The 17,339-nt window shown below is 40.0% G+C and overlaps 1 protein-coding gene across 2 annotated transcripts in view; it reads right to left on the reverse strand.

Annotated features, from left to right (window-relative positions):
- The window catches only part of LOC122643963 (protein ZINC INDUCED FACILITATOR-LIKE 1-like), a 127,646-nt gene extending 110,537 nt beyond the window's left edge, over window positions 1–17,109 (reverse strand). For both annotated transcript variants that reach the window (XM_043837543.1, XM_043837544.1), the window contains exons 1-2: window positions 16,941–17,109; window positions 1,437–1,477 (exon numbers count right to left, since the gene is read on the reverse strand). In XM_043837543.1, the coding sequence (XP_043693478.1) occupies window positions 1,437–1,477; window positions 16,941–17,082 (183 nt within the window). In that variant the 5' untranslated portion in view covers window positions 17,083–17,109. The remainder of the gene's footprint in view (window positions 1–1,436; window positions 1,478–16,940) is intronic.
- Between the last annotated feature and the right edge of the window lie 230 nt (window positions 17,110–17,339).

Below are 17,339 nucleotides of genomic sequence, written 5' to 3' on the forward strand. Positions count from 1 at the left end.
TGAAGCCCCCCATACATATACTCCCCCCTTTATCAGAACGAGCAATTTGAATGCGAGTACGAAACTGGGTATAAATGAGCTAATAAAAAAATTTTAAATGCATCATAGACCTCACTTTTTTGTTTCATTAAAAAATTCCAAGTTGACCGGAAATAGTCATCAACAAAGGAAACAAAATAACGATAACCAAACAAAGTAGTGGGGGAAGGGTGCAAGGTTAATCCAAGAGACAAGAGAAGAAGATAGGAAGTAAGAAGAAAAGGAGAGAAAAGAAGAAGAGAGAAAGAGATGACAACCGAATGATAGAGAGAGATGATGTCTCTCCCCTATTTGATTCACAAATATGAAATAATAATTACAACCATCTCCCTAGGAAGGTAAAAAGTAAAAACAAGAAAATACAACATAAGTAAATAAGATACTAGACTAATGCCCAAACTACCCTTATTACATAAACTCTAACATAAATACCAATCCCTATCATATCCTCTCCTCTTTACTTACCTAACAACTTGAAAATTCTGGTCGATCACGAGAATGCCACTGCATCATAGATTTGAGCTATCGATTATTCAGGTGGGCCCATACGCGATCTATGTCGGGTGTTGGAACCCCACATCCACTTCAGTGATCCAATCAAGAAGGAGTCGTTTTACCTTTACATATAATGGTGAGATTTTGAAGGCTTTTATCAGTTTCAAGTTTGAAGGCTAATCCAATGAAGCTGCAAAACTAGCTCAGTCGGAAGGGAACCACCAACTGATTCTAATCATGGCTTGAGGATCCTATAAAGTTTAAAGGTTTTAAGTCTGTCACTAAGGAGCTGCTAATTATATTTCTGGCCATTGGAAGTTGTTATCTGAAAACCAAATAAAGAATCCAACTTATAACATGGATACTTTTTATGGTGACTACAGTCAGCGGTTAGTTCATGTCAGTGATCAAGCCAATTCATTGACGGGGACACTGTGCATTGGAACTCTTGATACTACCAAGTTGTTGTTTTCAATCATTGCTTGTTACTTAGGATAAGAGAAGGAAAAGTTATCCACAACTCATTTCACTAATCATCAGTCTTAAGAGAACAATTCAAACTTCTACCAGCAAATAAAGTTATCAAAGTGTTGTAGTCGGTGAATGTATAAACTCCAACCAACACCCATCAAGCATGGAATTTCTGCTAATAAGTAGTAGTTTTAGTTGTCACAGTAAAAATCTAAGGCTTCCAATGTGGATTGAGTAAGTGATGAATAAACAAATCTCTTCTTTTTATATGTTTTATTTCCCTTGTTAACCAATAACAAAACAAACTCTTATTTTTGTATGTTTTATTTTCCCAGTCAACCAATAAAGTGATAGATATGAAAGGGGAAGAACATATGGTTAGGAGCTAACAAAAGTAATATAAATATAAAGTGATTACGAGATATGCGTACCATGAAGTACAAGAATGGAAAGAGAGATGCTATTGGCAAAGCTGAAAAATGGAAGCCACACAAAGAGAAAAGAGTTATTAGGGTATGATTGTACGAGTGAAAAGTTATATGGCTAACAAATGAATTCAATTGCCCATACAATTAGTGTTAAACCACATATTAGTTAGTAATTAAGTGACATAACATAATCCAAAAGATATACAAAAAAAAAATTATTTCATGATCATGTCAAGCAAGTAACTCTAAACAACTTCATAAAGTGTTGGTCCTGAAGAAAGAATACAACTAATACTAGAAAGGAGAGGAGAGATTGGGTGAAAATAGTATGCAATGGGGGGAGTGGAACATATAGCCAAGTCCTAGTAGGAAATAAGTATCTCCCCTTGAGAAGGCAATTATTGTAACCATGTACATGTTATTTTATGTGTTGCACATTTGTTTTTGAACTAATTGTTTACATGCACTTCTGATGCTCTGTTTTTTTTTTTTTTTTTTTTTTTTTTTTTTTTCTGATGAAAAATAACAACATTTTATTGATATAACAGTTTCTCATAGAAGTACATCAGAAACAAATACATAGAAATACAACAATAACGTGTAAGATTACATAAATGCCCCATTACTAACATGTAATACACGTGTGCTTATTTTCCATTCTATTTCCCATACTACACTCACAATATGTACTCTAACACTCCCCCTCAAGCTGGAAAATAATTATCATACATGCCCAGCTTGTTCAAGAGGGTATGAAACTGCAGAGAGTTGATTCTGTTGGTGAACACATTAGCTAGCTGATTCCCTGTCTTCACAAAGGGAGTGCAGATGTAACCGAACTCATTTTTTTTCCTTGATCAAGTGTCAATCAACTTCAATATGTTTTGTACGATTGTGCTGAACAGGATTAAGAGCTATGCTAATGGCAGCCTTGTCAAAAAAACTCCATGTGCCATGGCTCTAAACTCTGCCTCCGCACTTGATTTAGCCACCACAAAATTAACCAGGTTAATGTAGTTCTAGATTGGAAGGGATTCAACTAGAAGCCAATAACCAGGATCTGAACTGAAGAGGTAGTTCGGCTAGGTCAAAATAGGTGATTTTGGCCAAATTAGGGTTAGGGTTTGATGGTAGGGTTTAGGTTAATTGATGTAGGGGAGTCTTCCAATGAAGGTCTTGTTAAGCTTTAATGGTGGGAAGTGTGCTGAATTGAATTGGCATTAAGTTAGGATTAGGGTTTTGGATTTTTGAAAAGAAGGAAGTGAGAGAATCTAGGGTTTAGGATGGTCTGTTAGGGCTACAACCAGAATCAAGTTTCTCGATGAGCGTGAGGAATATTCGATCCAAGTTTGAACTGGTTCTGATAGTCTGATGTAAAATTATGGTGGAATCACAGAATTAAAAGGTTGAAGAATGAAATATAGAAACTTAGGGTTTCAGACAAACCAGTCACCAATTGAATATCAGATCAGGAATGAGAAGAGAAGATAATGCTTGCAGGCTGTGCTCCAAACCCAGATTCAATAATTTGAAATAGAATTCAGAAGTTGCAGCAGGAGGAACTTGAAGACAGGCAGATCAAGCTTCAATGGAGAAAACCCAAATCCCAACAGAGCTGTGGTCTGATTCTTCTTCAAGCAGTGATCGATTGGCCTCCTTGAATAGCTGAAGTTAGTCTTCAGATCTGTTATTAATAAATACACTTGAACCAGCGGAGAAATTCCAGCAATAAGATAGATGCCTCATGAGAACGAATAGGGAAGAGCTGGGGATGTTGAAGAGTTCAATAGAAAGGGGATAGGGAATAGAACAGGTGTCTTGGGATTCACAATGCTATAAGTAAACTTTATATTCACCCAATCGTGCGCTCAATTGAGCAGTTACAACTATATTTATAGCCTAGGCGTCCAAGGCGTCCAAGGCGACCAAGGAGCCTAGATGCTTGATAACTATTGTAACACCCCGCCAGCAGGTCACGAATAATTATTAGATTACTTGTTAATATTTTAGTGTCTATTGAATTGTTTTATTTATTTATAATGATGGATAGTGCAAGCACAAGGTGGCATGCTTATATTAATCTTAGTGATTAAATATTGATTAGCATTTAATTAATATGATTAGTTAAGTTAATCCTATTATTAGGGGGATTAATGAGGGAGTAGAATGACTGGACCATGTGTCCTGCTTCAGGGCTGCCAGATGGTGCATGGAGAGGATGAGGTGGTGGCATGGTTAGTAGCCACATGGCATAAGGGTGAGGTGTAATCAAGGGTCAGCCATTTTGTTTGATCAAGTCTAAACAGGCACCATTTGCATGGCCAAGGTGATGGTGGCATTAGAGAGCCAGCCACATAGCTAGCTAGGAGAAAGAGGTGGTAAATGGAGTCACAGCCACATGGTTTTGAGAAGGAGGTGGCCTTAGGGGACACCATATGCATGCACAGGAGGAGATGGCTGATATGTGGCAGCTACAAGGAGAAGGAGGTGGTGGCATAAGACCTGTGTTTCTATACGAGTTTCCTTCAGTTGCTTCCTCACCCTAAGCAAGCCATACAATACTTCATTCTTTTGAATTTCATTCATTGAAAGATTCCTTACCCATAGGATCAAGGTTCTCCTTTTCAGCTTCTGTTTCGGCTTTCTCTTTTGTTTCATCAGCGTCTGTTTTGGCTTAAGCTTCTGCTGATGTTGATGCTTTTGAAACAGCTTCTTCTGATGCTGATTCTCCAGTGGAAGCTTACTGCCACATGGTGCTGAGAAGAAGGATGAGGTGGCAATTGTTTAATGTAGGCTGAGCCAGATGGCACAAGCAGCTGGAGGTGGTTGGAAAGGCTTTGACCAAGTTATTATCCTAAATCAGCCTAGTAGGTTCATATGGTGGAAACATTTCTGTGTTGCTGGTTTGCTCTGTTCTGATGAGTTTCTGTTGGCTTAGGGAACAGAAAAAAAAGAAGAAAGAAAGTAAAGGGATTAGGATTATTGATGGCTACTTAATTGAGAGTGTAATTAAATGGATGTTTTTTTTTTTTTTTTTTTGGATGAATAAAAATTTAATTACGAAGAAAGGGGGGAGGGATATACAAGCCCGAGGGCCAACAAAGCTAGCCGGAGGCTAGGAAGAGCTCAAAATGGTGGTGGGGAGGCCCCAGGAGACAACAATAAGCCTGTTCCTTGGGGAATCCCTAACACTACTCAGGGGGAGGGAACTAGCTTTAGATGTAACATCAAAGAAGATGGCCTTCCAAATCTTGTCAAAAGAGCGGGAGTTGGACGTCCATCTTCTAAGGTTACGCTCCATCCATATGTGAGATATGGTAGCGCAAAAGGCAAGCTTGCCAACCGTGTCACAGATCGAGTTGCCACCAAAAGTCATGTGAATCCAAACCCATTCTCGAGAAAGGGGCAGAGGCCTTCTACGAGCAGGCCAACAATGGCGGAGAACCCGGTTCCAGATGGAGGCAGCAAAGGGGCAAGTGAAGAAAAGATGATCTGTGTCTTCATGTCCACTCTAGCAGAGGCAGCATCTAGAAGAGACCTGGATGTGCCGGTGGGAGAGAAAAGTTTGAGTTGAAAGACAATTTGCTAGTGCACACCAAGCAGTTAAACTCTGCCTTAGGATGTAACCTCTGAACCAGACCACTTTTTGCCAAGGACAAGGGGTCCCTCTATGTCTAACCATCTCCCAGGCAGAGTGGGAGCTAAAGTACCTATGCTGGAGGGGAGCCAAGAGATGGTGTCACCTCTGCCTCTGTGCCCAGGGGGTATGGGGGGGAGGGAGCTCCAGAGGTCCGCAAGGGGGGGAGGGGAAGAGGAGGGGGGTGACCAAGAGCCGTTGGTGATGATGGAAGCCATAGGGGTAAATCTGTCCAAGCCGGACTCATAGATGGTACGGGGGCTAACTATGGAGGCAAGGGCCCCTGAAGGATGCCATTTATCAAGCCAAAGATAGGTCTGTGATCCATCGTCAATCCTGCAAGAGATGGCATCCCTGGCTATGTACCTCACTTGAAGAAATATGCGCCAAATCCATGACGAGTCCGGACTAGCGCTGACCGTCCAAATGGAGTCTCTACGAAGAGGCCCCGCATACACCCAAGAAGTCCAAATGCTAGATTTATTGGTGAGGAGCTTCCAAACCAGCTTGATAGAGCCTGCTAAGTTGGCATCTTTGATCCTTCTGAGACCTAGACCTCCTTTAGATTTGGGAAGGCAAATGGAGGACCAGCTCTTAGGATGAAGGAATTTGGCAAAATCAACACCTTTCCAGAGAAAAGCACACATAATGGACTCGGCAACCTTGATAGTAGCCTTAGGAAGACCAAAAACACCACTCCAATAGATATAGCAAGACTGGAGAACCGATCTGATAAGCTCAAGGCGACCTGCATAGGATAGGAGTTTAGCTTTCCAAAGCTGAAGTCTCTTTCGGAGGAGGTCAAGGATGGGGTACAGTGGTGAATTAAATGGATGTTGATGGAACTTAGTTGCTGGAACCATAGAAACTGAACAGAAATATTGAAGGAAAAGCAGAGATTAGAAAGAAGAGCAAGAAGTTTAGAGGATTGTTGTGTTACCAAGTCAATTTGTTAGAAAGAAATGAAAGAGGATTAGAGAAGGGGAAAAGAATTCAAAGTTCAAGTGAGGAGCATATCTGATTTTCCAAGGTGTTCTTGATTAAAGGTGAGGGATTCATATAAATAATGTTATATGTGTTTTTATTGTAGATTGGATATTATTAAGAGATACGTGAGGGAATATGGATATGTATTATATAATGAGATATACATGAATGAATGATATGAGGAGAATATGTATGATATCATTGCTTAATGATTACGTGAGGGAAACATGGTTATTGAATGATGGTTATAGTAGTATATATATGAAGTGATATGTTATTAGAATGATGCTTGATATGTATAGAAGTATGTACATAAAAAATACAAGTATCACAGATGGATATGTTAAATACTTAAAGATTATGAGAAGAGTTTTTTTTTAATGATCAGATGATTTATTGTTAAATGTCCTTTGAATGCAATGTTAATGTTTGAGCAAGTATGAATTGTTATATGATAATGATGGTGTTCAAGCATGTTATAGAATGCAAGAATGCATAAGAGATGTAGTGAATGAAATGAAAGTATTATGAGTTACTTATAGGAATGGTTATGAGAATGATATGTGATGCAATGTTAAAAATGAAGAGATGATAATAATGTATATGTATGTATTGGCACATGATGATGACGATGATGATGTATAAGCATGAAATGAGATGATGTTGGTGACGTTTTAAGCATGAAATGGAAAGAGAAAGAAGGAGAATGAAATGTAGAAAATGAAAGTCTATACAATAACAAAACCCTGTGTCTACCATCCTTTTCCAACAAGGGTTTATGTACTGGATGAGGTTTTATTCTATGGTAATTCTAGAGCATGTTCCTCCTGGACATGTGGTCTAGTGCAAACCATTATACGATGGTAATTCTAGAGCATGTTCCTCCTTGACATGTGGGAGTTTAAAAAGTACAGGGTTTCGGTTGGTTTCGACTGGTTTCGAGTAGAACCAACCCAAACTAGCATATTAAAACTGACAAGTTTTGATAGAAACTTGCCATTTCTCGCAAGTTTCGATCAAAACATACACTGTGTTGGTGGTTTAGACACAGGAAGAGGGAGTTTGGCTCAAAAGTGTGGATTTCTTCGAGAGATTTCTTTGTTTGGTGCATCTACAAGCTACTTCACTTCTCTATTTTGTTTTCTTCTTCTTCTCCTTCTTCTTCTTTTGCTTTTTTTCCCTCTTGATTTCTTCACATCTGTGTTACCACAGGCTTTTTTTTTCCTTTTCTTTTTTCCCCTCCTCCTTTGAAATTGGTGTTATACCATGTGTAGAAGTGCTTTACATTGGGTGGGAATCAATGGTGCTGCATGTACCATGTTTGCTTGTAGAACATGGATTATTGGACTGTCGTCACTTATCTCTATGGTAGTCAATGATCAATTATGGACTGCTTGTGTAAGGACTCAAAATGGTTTAGTAAAAAATTTAGAAAGTGTATGCACTGCTCTGTAATTCTGTAATCCATTGTGTTATGTGCTGCTCTGTAATCAAAAAATTGGAAAAGTGTATGGTGCCACTCTGTAATTATCTGACTGGTTCCATTTCCATCTCATGGTTTGTGGTAATTACCATTGATTGATTGGCCAAAATAAAGCTGGTGATCTTCACATCACAGCTCTTCTACTGTTTTGTATAATTTGGGGATCTTACATATAATTTCATTTTTATCTCCTCCTTTCCTTGTGTAATTTAAGCACTTATTCCCCCCATCTATGTTGTGTTCTTATACACTGTTGCTTTATTCATATTGCTGCTTTAATGGACTGTCAATTAATTCATGAATGTGTTGCTTCAATGGGCTGTTAAGTCAAATCATATAATGTTTTCATCCACATATATATATAAAGAGAGAGAAAAAGAGAGAGACAGATCTAGGGTGCCTAGACACCCCCTCCATTGCATTGGGTTGCCTAGTTGCCTTGACAATTATGCCACTACCCCTACTATAATTTGGGAATCTTACATATAATTTTGTGGAATTCCGTGAATACTGGCTTGATCCAAGTGATCACAGCTCAGCCTTTATTTATAATATTGAAATCATATGCCAAGAATACAACTAAGCAATGTGGTACTAAAACCCATATTACAACACTCCCCCTCAAGTTGGTGCATACATATCAAACATGCCCAACTTGCTAATTATAGGAAAAAATAACTTAGGACTGATTCCTTTGGTGAGGATATCAGCCAGCTGATCACTAGATTGAATAAATGGGATACAGATTAGCCCTTGTTCCAACTTTTCTTTTAAAAATGCCCATCAATCTCAACATATTTGGTATGATCATGTTGAACCGGATTGTGTGCAATGCTGATTGCGGACTTGCTATCATAGTAGAGTCGCATAGGAAGATCAGTAACCATCCCCAAATCTTGAAGCAGCCCCTTGAGCCAAAGAAGTTCACAAATACCCTGGGCCATAGCTCGGAACTCAGCTTCAGCACTAGATCGAGCTACAACAGCTTGCTTTTTGCTTCTCCAAGTAGTTAGGTTTCCTCCAACAAATGTGCAATACCCGGATGCGGATTTCCTATCATCAGGACTGCCAACAAAATCTGCATCAGTGTATGCTTCTATCCAGAGGTGGCCATGAGGAGAGAACAAGATTCCTTTTCCAGGAGATGACTTAAGGTAACGGAGAATTCTATACGCTGCTTCCAAGTGAGAAGAGTGAGGATCATGCATGTATTGATTGACAAGGCTTACAGCAAATGTGATATCCGGCCGAGTATGTGAGAGGTAGATCAATCGGCCAACTAACCTCTGATAACTGCCCTTGTCCACCGGGTCGCCATCTTGACTCTTCAAATGTGTGGGCTCAAGGGGGTATTTGCTGGTTTGCACTCAAGCATCCCTGTCTCTTGTAACAAATCTAAGGTATATTTCCTTTGAGAGAGAGAGATATGCCCTTAGCGGAATAGGCAACCTCAATCCCTAAGAAATACCTTAATCTACCCAATTCCTTGACTTCAAACTCGGTGCCCAAATAAGCCTTCAACTCCTGTATTTCCTGTGCATCACTGCCTGTGATCACTATATCATCAACATAGACAATCAGCATTGTCAGTTGCTGTCCTACCTTCTTCACAAACAACGTATGATCAGCATTGCTCTGCTTGTATCCATAAGCAATCATAGCCTTATTATGGAACTGGTCAAACCAAGCCCTAGGTGACTGTTTCAGACCACATAGGGCCTTCTTCAATTTACATACCTTTCCCTGAGTTTTTGAAGAAGTAAAACCAGGAGGTATCTCCATGTAGACATCTTCTTCTAGATCTCCACGCAAGAAGACATTCTTTACATCAAGTTGTTGGAGTTCCCATCCTCGATTCACAGCACAAGAGATAATAACCCGTACAGTATTCATCTTTGCTACAAGAGCGAAGGTCTCTTGGTAGTTGGTAGTCAATACCTTGGGTTTGAGTAAACCCTTTGGCAACAAGCCTCGCCTTGTATCTCTCCACTGAGCCATCAGCCTTATGCTTCACTACAAAGACTTGCAACCACCAGGTCTTTTTCCAGGTGGAGGACTCACCAAATCCCAGGTCTGATTTTTTTTAAGAGCATGCATCTCTTCATTCATCGCATCCTTCCATTTCTGTTCGGCTAAAGCCTCCTGCCAATTGTTAGGGACGGCAACAGAGGATAAAGAAGCTATGAAGGTATGGAAGGCAGGAGTTAGTGAGTTATATGACACAAAGTTGGAAATAGGGTGCAATGTACAACTTCTCTTTGATTTCCGAACAACAATGGGTAAATCAAGATTGGGATCAATAGGGGGCTTACCAGAAATCTGACTAGGAGCAAGACTTGGAGCAGGAGCAGATGCCGATTAAGTAGGATCAGTGGTGGTGGTCTCTTTGTATAGAGGGCCGTCCAGAGGAAAATTAGTTCCCCAAGTGTACACAATTTTATCTTGTTATAGCTGTCCCACTTCTTGTTCTTGACTAGTAATCCCTTCTTCGATTTCAATAGAGGTATCCTCTATAGTAGGTATTTCAATGTCTAGAGGAGCAATCAGCGGGACCACTTCACCACTTATATCTCCCCCTGCAGAGGTTCCGGCTGTTTAAAGTAAGCTTCAGACTCCTGGAACACTACATCCATAGTGACAAAACACTTTCCTGGTAGGAGGATGATAGCATTTATATCCTTTCTGGGTAGCAGAATAAACAAGAAATATGCATCGCAGTCCCTTAAGATCAAATTTTCCGTGTACATGATGATTCCTGGCAAACACGACACAGCCAAAGACTTTGCGAGACACAACAAAGGTTGATTTCCCATAGAGCACATTCAAGGGGCAGCGACCATCCAAAACACGGGAGGGAAGCCGATTGATAAGATATGTAGCTGTAAGAACAGTCACCCCAAAAGCAAGGAGACATAGCCATAGTGAACACAAGAGAACGAGCAATCTCTAGAAGATGGCGGTTCTTGCGTTCAGCCACCCCATTTTGAGTGGGAGTGTCAACGCAAGAGGTTTGGTGAATGATCCCATGGTTGTCCAAATAAGACCGAAAGGCACCGTCCATGTACTCCTTTCCATTATCGGACCTAAGAATCTTTACCTTGGCATCGAACTGTGTCTCGACCATCTTATGAAATAAAGTGAAACAGGTAAAGACGTCACTCTTACTATGCATCAAATATACCCAAGTCGTCCGACTAAAACAATTAATGAAAGTGACAAACCACCGAAATCCAAAGCTAGACACACAACGGATAAGGCCCCATACATCAGAATGTATCAAACCAAAAGGATGCAAGCTTCTATTGTCAGAAATGGGAATATGCTTCGAGTTTGCTTTGCCAAAGTGCAAGCATCACAAGAAAAATTATGTTTATTACATCTCTTCACCAAACTAGGAAATAAAGCGGACAAAACACTAAACGATGGATAGCCCAAACAACGATGCCAATTATTTAATTCAAAGAGTGCAGAATCAAAATCAGAATATGCAGGCTGAGATGTCAAAGCTGCCCGGGAACCGTCAAGCACGTACAGACCACCAACCACCTTACCACATGCAATCGTACTGTCCGTTTCCAAGTCATGAAAAAAACAATGGGTTGGAAAAAATGTTACTTTGCAGTTTAAATCCTTAGTTATGCTACTAATGGAAACAAAAATTAGTAGTAAACTTCGGAACATGTAACACAGATGAAAGGGTAAGAGATGAAGAACACTGCACAGATCCCTTTCCCGAGATAGAAGAAAGAGAACCATCAGCAACTCGAACCTTACTATGACCAGATAAAGGAAAATAAGTGGAATAAAAAGAAGAAGAACCGGTCATATGGTCGGTTACCCCTGAGTCAATTACCCAAGAATCGGGCATGACCGAGGTGCAATTCCCACCAAATGAAATACCTGTGGAAGAAGGTGTATTAGGATTAGTAGGCAGGGATAGAGCCGAGGCAGCCATGGAAAGAGATACAGACGTCGAAGAAGATGAGTCCAAACGAGACACCATATCCCGTAAATTTTGCAAATCCTCCATAACCTGTGACAGAGAATGATCAGGCTGATCCTCAGTAGTTGCCTGATGAGCACGGGTATTATTGGACCGATTGGAACCACCCCTACCACGGCCACGAGTGTCTGCAGGGCGACCATGAAGTTTCCAACAGCGGTCCTTCATATGCCATTCCTTCCCACAGTAATCGCATTTAATGGTAGGGCGATCACCAGATGACCGATCAGTGCTAGCAGAACAGGAAGACTCCCTATGGGCAGACTGTGACCCAGAAATGAGAGTCGATCTCTCCTGAGTAACTGGGTGAACCATGGCTGTTCGTCGACTGTCCTCAGCCGAAAGGATCACTTAGGCCTGTTCAAGAGTGGGGAGAGGTTCCCGATTCAAAATATTTAACCGGATATGATCAAACTCAATATGCAGCCCTGCCAAGAAATCAAAGACGCGTAAACCATCTTCCCACTTGCGGGAGGCCGTGGCATCAACATCAATGGTGGCAATGAAGGTGCCCAGAAAATCCAATTGTTGTCACATCGTACACATGGTATTGTAATACTGAGAAAGTGTTAACTCCACCTATTTGGTAAAATGAATTTTTTGACGGAGTTCATAGCATTAGGCAGCATTCCCAACTTGAGAATAAGTATCTTTGGTGGTCTTCCATATTTTCGCAGCCGAGTCAAGAAGAAGGTACCGCCCAGCAATGTCTTGGTCCATGGAATTAACTAGATATGACATAACCAAGAAATTAAAATTGATCCAATGATCCTATACAGAACCAGTCTTTGTAGGCCTGACCGTCGCGCTCGTGATGTAGCCAAACAAGCCACGAGAAGCAATCGCAAATAAACAGGAACGAGACCACATAAGATAATTGCTTCCATTCAACTTGATGGTGTTCACAGGAAACAGAATAAAATCATGTTGCGACAAACCATCAAATCCAGAAGAAGCAGAGGTGATCTCCGAAGCATCAGGCATGGTAGCTGGAAAAAATCGCAGAACTCAAAAAACAAGGCCTTCAAAAAGAATTAAATCATACAGAGGGAAAAAAGGACCCTTGGCGGGAGTCAACTCACCACCAAGGGTGTGAAAAAAATAACGGCAAGGTGAGGGAGACCCTCTCGCAAAAAAAAAAAGGAACGCGAGTGGTAGGGGGGCTGTCGGGGAGTGGCGGAAGGGGTGTGAGGGCCTGGCGGGAGAAAGGAAGGGCCGCCGGAGGTGGCAAAGGGTGGCAGAAGGATGCCGGTGGTGGCAAAGGGCTGGCAAAGGTGGAGGAGACTGGCGGTGGTGGCTGGCCTTAGGGCAGAAATACAACGGAGAAGAGAGACAGAAAAAAGAAAAAAAGGAAAAAAATTTTAATTCCCATATCCCCGGAATATTGTTAGCTCTGATGCCATGTGGAATTCCGTGAATACTGGCTTCATCCAAGTGCTCACAGCCCAGCCTTTATTTATAATATTGAAATCTTATGACAAGAATACAATTAAGCAATGTGGGACTAAAACCCATATTACAGCAAATTTCTTTTTTATCTCCTCCTTTCCTTGTGTGGTTTATGCACTTATTCCCCCCATCTATGTTGTGTTCTTATACATTGTTGCTTTATTCATATTGCTGCTTTAATGGACTGTCAATTAATTCGTGAATGTGTTGCTTCAATGGGCTGTTAAAGTCATATCATATAATGTTTTCATCCATATATATATATATCGCAGATCTAGGGTGCCTAGGCACCCCACCCCCTCCACCGCATTGGGTTGCCTAGTTGCCTTGACAATTATGCCACTACCCCTACTAGAACTTGAGTGCCAAATATAGGCCTAGTTCTCCTTGGTCTGAGCTTCCAAACAGAATCGTGTTTTTTCCAGCCAGGCCAGCGCATCTGCATCAAAATTGGTATTACTTCCCCCTCCATGGTCCATTTGTGCATTGGTTTTTGTCTCCAACACACTTTTTCGCGCCTTACTGTAATGAAAACTCGACCTAGAACCAGGGAAACCAACAAGAGATTGATTGCAGCCAGGATCAACACAATAACGAAGAACAAATTGGATAACTGAAACTTTTACTACTTTTTTTTTTCTGTTTACATATGAAAGAAGAAACATAAAAGGATAAGAAGAAGAATAAAGGGATATGGAAGGGGGGATAGGATCAGCTCTCTCAGCCCATCATCCTCTCATCCAGGGCCTCTCACCCACGGTCTCTCACCATTGCCGCGTCTCACAGCTTCAACGATAACTCTTTTCTCTTCAATAACTGTCCTTCTCTGCTCAGTAATGTAGAAGAGGTTCAGCAAAGAACTACTCTACAGTAAGATCGATAAAAGATCGATAAAAGTTGCAGCAGAACATTAACATAGCAATGAAACCAGAATTAGAAACTTAGGTTTAAAAACCAAACCAGCCAAGTGATGGTCACCATACTTGGATCGAGTGTAGAGAACAGTAGGGGGAAACTGATCTCCAATATTGATTCAGGTTCGATGGCTTGATGTACAAATATCACAGAAACACCAAAATAGAAGCTTGTGAAAAATCCTCAAAAAGGTCTGGATTTGAGCTCCTGTGCAGATCAAGTGAAGGAAGGATGGAGATAAACGTCTGCTGAAAGTCTCAGCCAATTGTGATGGTGGGTTTAGAAGATAGGAGAGGTTTCCCAAATTAGAAGGTTGTAGCAGATCTTGCAAACCAGTGGAAACTGGGTCTTCAAACAATGGAGCGAGTGGAGCTCCTGGTTGTGCGGTTCAACCCTCCAAACCTCTGCTGAAACTGAGTTCAGGTTGCAGAGAAATTGAGGCTTGAAGTTATCTGGAGAAATAGAGCAGAACAGCAGGGCCGCAAGGTTGTCCAGGCCTTCTCTGGGTTGTATTTCGCAGCAGCAGTCCTTGAGGTGATTGGAAATTGATTCAGGCCTTCAAGGAGTCTTCACAGCAAAGTATTGAGCAGCAGAGAATAACAGCAGCACAAGGATAGATTGTAACGGTAGAGAAAATAGAAGGTAAAAGGGATAAGAGGATTTAGCTCTCCCAGCAAGGCTCCTTCAGCCCTTCAAGTCAATCACCCAAGTTGAGAAGAAATCACACTTACAGCAAAGCAAAGCAATATTTTCATTCATCATAATCAAATCGTGGGGGGCATCTAAAAGCCATTACAAATATATGGAGGGCAAAGCTTGCTCCTCAAGAAAGAAGAAAATGGAAACTTAACTAATTAACTTCAATCTAAAAAAATAGAAACTTTCCTAATTAACTTGACTGTAATAAAATAATAACTAGGATTGACATGAAAATAGAAACTACTAAATACTAAACTAAATAAGAAACTAAAATAGGAGAATATGCACCCAGATTACTGTTCTCATGAACAGTAACTCGTCTTACTGTTCACATGAACAGTATTTTCTGACTTTTATTTTTGTCATCTTCTTCAAGCTTTGATCTACATCACTCAGCCTCATACTCTTATTTATAATAACCCAATTACAAAGCAACCCAATCTCAATCTAATTAAGAATTAAGAAACTAAATAAATCTAGAAAAGGAAACTACTAATTCATAAAACCCATAAAATAGAAACTTAAGAAGATAGAAACTTCTAAATAAAAGCTAAGCAACTAAAATGGAAACTCTAAAAGAAACTAAATCCTTGTCAAAAAAGGAAGCTAACTTGGTCTTCAATCTTCTAGAAGCTGTCCTATCGATCCTGTAGTGTCTTGCTGTCCAAGGCTTCCAAAATAAAGGCACACAGGATCTAAGCTGGGACCCACAACAATGTTCAAGTGAACAGTACCTCGGATACTATTCATATGAACAGTAACTTTGTTTTTGAAATCTGTTTTTGTCCTGTTCTTCATGCTTTGATCTACAATATACTGTTTTGTCCTACTCCTTTAATTGTGCCCTCTCCCATGTTTCATTCTCAAAAAGATCTATACTTTCTTCAAGATGATCAATCATATCAATTTCACCCAATAACCTCCTTTTGGTTTCCTTGACCTATCCAAAAACCTCTTCATTCAATGTGATCAATCATATCAATTTCACCCAATAACCTCTTTTTGGTTTCCTTGACCTACCCAAAAACCTCTTCATTCAATGTTTTACCTTCCTTTTACATTTTTAAGTTTCTTCAATGATTTAGATCCTTCGCACTGACCCTGCACCTCTTCTTCCAACCATTCTTTTACAAGTTTTCTAATTCCAGGTGAAAAGTCCACATATTCTCGATTTTGGACGGAGTTGGCACACTCAAAACAGTTCTGAGGTATATCATCATGATATACGATGATGTTGATGACAAAGGCAACTCAAAACAGTTCTGGGGTATATCATCATGATATACGATGATGTTGATGATAAAGGCAACTCAACTTCATTACTGATGACTATTTTTTTTTTTTTTGGTCTATCCTACTCAAGGGCCCAAAGCCAACTACAAGCTAAGGGAGAAGGCTAAGACAAGCCCACAATCTACAACTAGGAGGGGGAGGGGGAGGGGGAGGCGGGGGAGGGGGGGAGGGGAGGGGAGAAAGGGGTGCCTTTTTGGCACAATATGCAATCTAGGAGAGTCGATCCCTTGACCTCCTGGGGGGCATGCACTCAACTTGCAATGCCTCCAACCAACCGAACTAGCGATTGTTTGCTACTGATGACTATTAACTCATAAGAGTTCTTGAACATTAGACCAACCTAGATGTATGTAAGAAACCAAAAGAAAAAGGGGTCTCCTATTATCCAAATATTTTCATGTTTTATGAGTGCAGCTTTTTCTTCAGCCAGAATCATTCATAGTCCTACCAAAAATAAAAATAAATAAGTAAATAAATAAAAAGAGAGAGAGAGAGAATCAGTAAAAAGATATCATCATCCATCATGCCATATTTCATGTCTAAACTTTTTTAATATTTATTTTATCAATATGGTTTGAATTTTATTTTTTTCTCAAATAATACACTCTTATTCTGCTGATATGCTATATCCAGCTTCCTAACTTTTTCTTTACTCATTAACCTTGGACATTATGAGTCATTTTTTATGTTTTCCTAAAGCACTTCAAAACTCTTTTTATCTTTGCTAAATTCAGTGGACTTCAAATGAACTTTGAATCATCTGATTCCAATTGAGATAATAAACACATGCAATGATCAATCACAAATTGCATCTAATGCTAAAATAAGTTCCTAAAGGACGGACAGAAATTTGCAGAGTATATTTATTCATTCATTCATTCATTCCAATCATTTATTTAAACAACCTAAGCTGCTACCAATAGTTTTACCCATCTCATCATCATAAGTACCAAGAGACACAAAAACCCTAATGAATCAATCTCCCAAGCTAAACTAATTAAGCACTCCCACAAAACAGATAACCATTATATGATTGCTTACCGTTGCACAGCGTGACAAGCCATACATAAAAGAACTCTCTGTAAGGTATGCCTCGTCCCGTTTCGTTAAGTTGATCCACCTTACAACCTGGGCAATCATCGTAGTATACCTTCTTTAGCAATGCCTCTCGATTTGCCTCCATTGGAAACAATTACTGAAAATCTTCCTGTAAAACCCAATCCTTATTCGGAAGGGTATTATTCTTCCAGCCACATTCGTCCTAAGAGCGAAGATAGTGAAGTAGATGAATTAGCTAGAAAAAAAAAACCACCTCAAAACCCAACACTACACAACAATCAATAATCCAACGAATTGATTAATAATTGGATAGCTAAAAGGTTCCTTTTCATTTATCACTTGCGTTCTTTACCACAAAATAAAAAATAAAAAAAAAATCAT

This window comes from Telopea speciosissima, chromosome 10 (genome assembly GCF_018873765.1).
Source record: "Telopea speciosissima isolate NSW1024214 ecotype Mountain lineage chromosome 10, Tspe_v1, whole genome shotgun sequence".
In the NCBI taxonomy this organism is placed as follows: domain Eukaryota; kingdom Viridiplantae; phylum Streptophyta; class Magnoliopsida; order Proteales; family Proteaceae; genus Telopea; species Telopea speciosissima.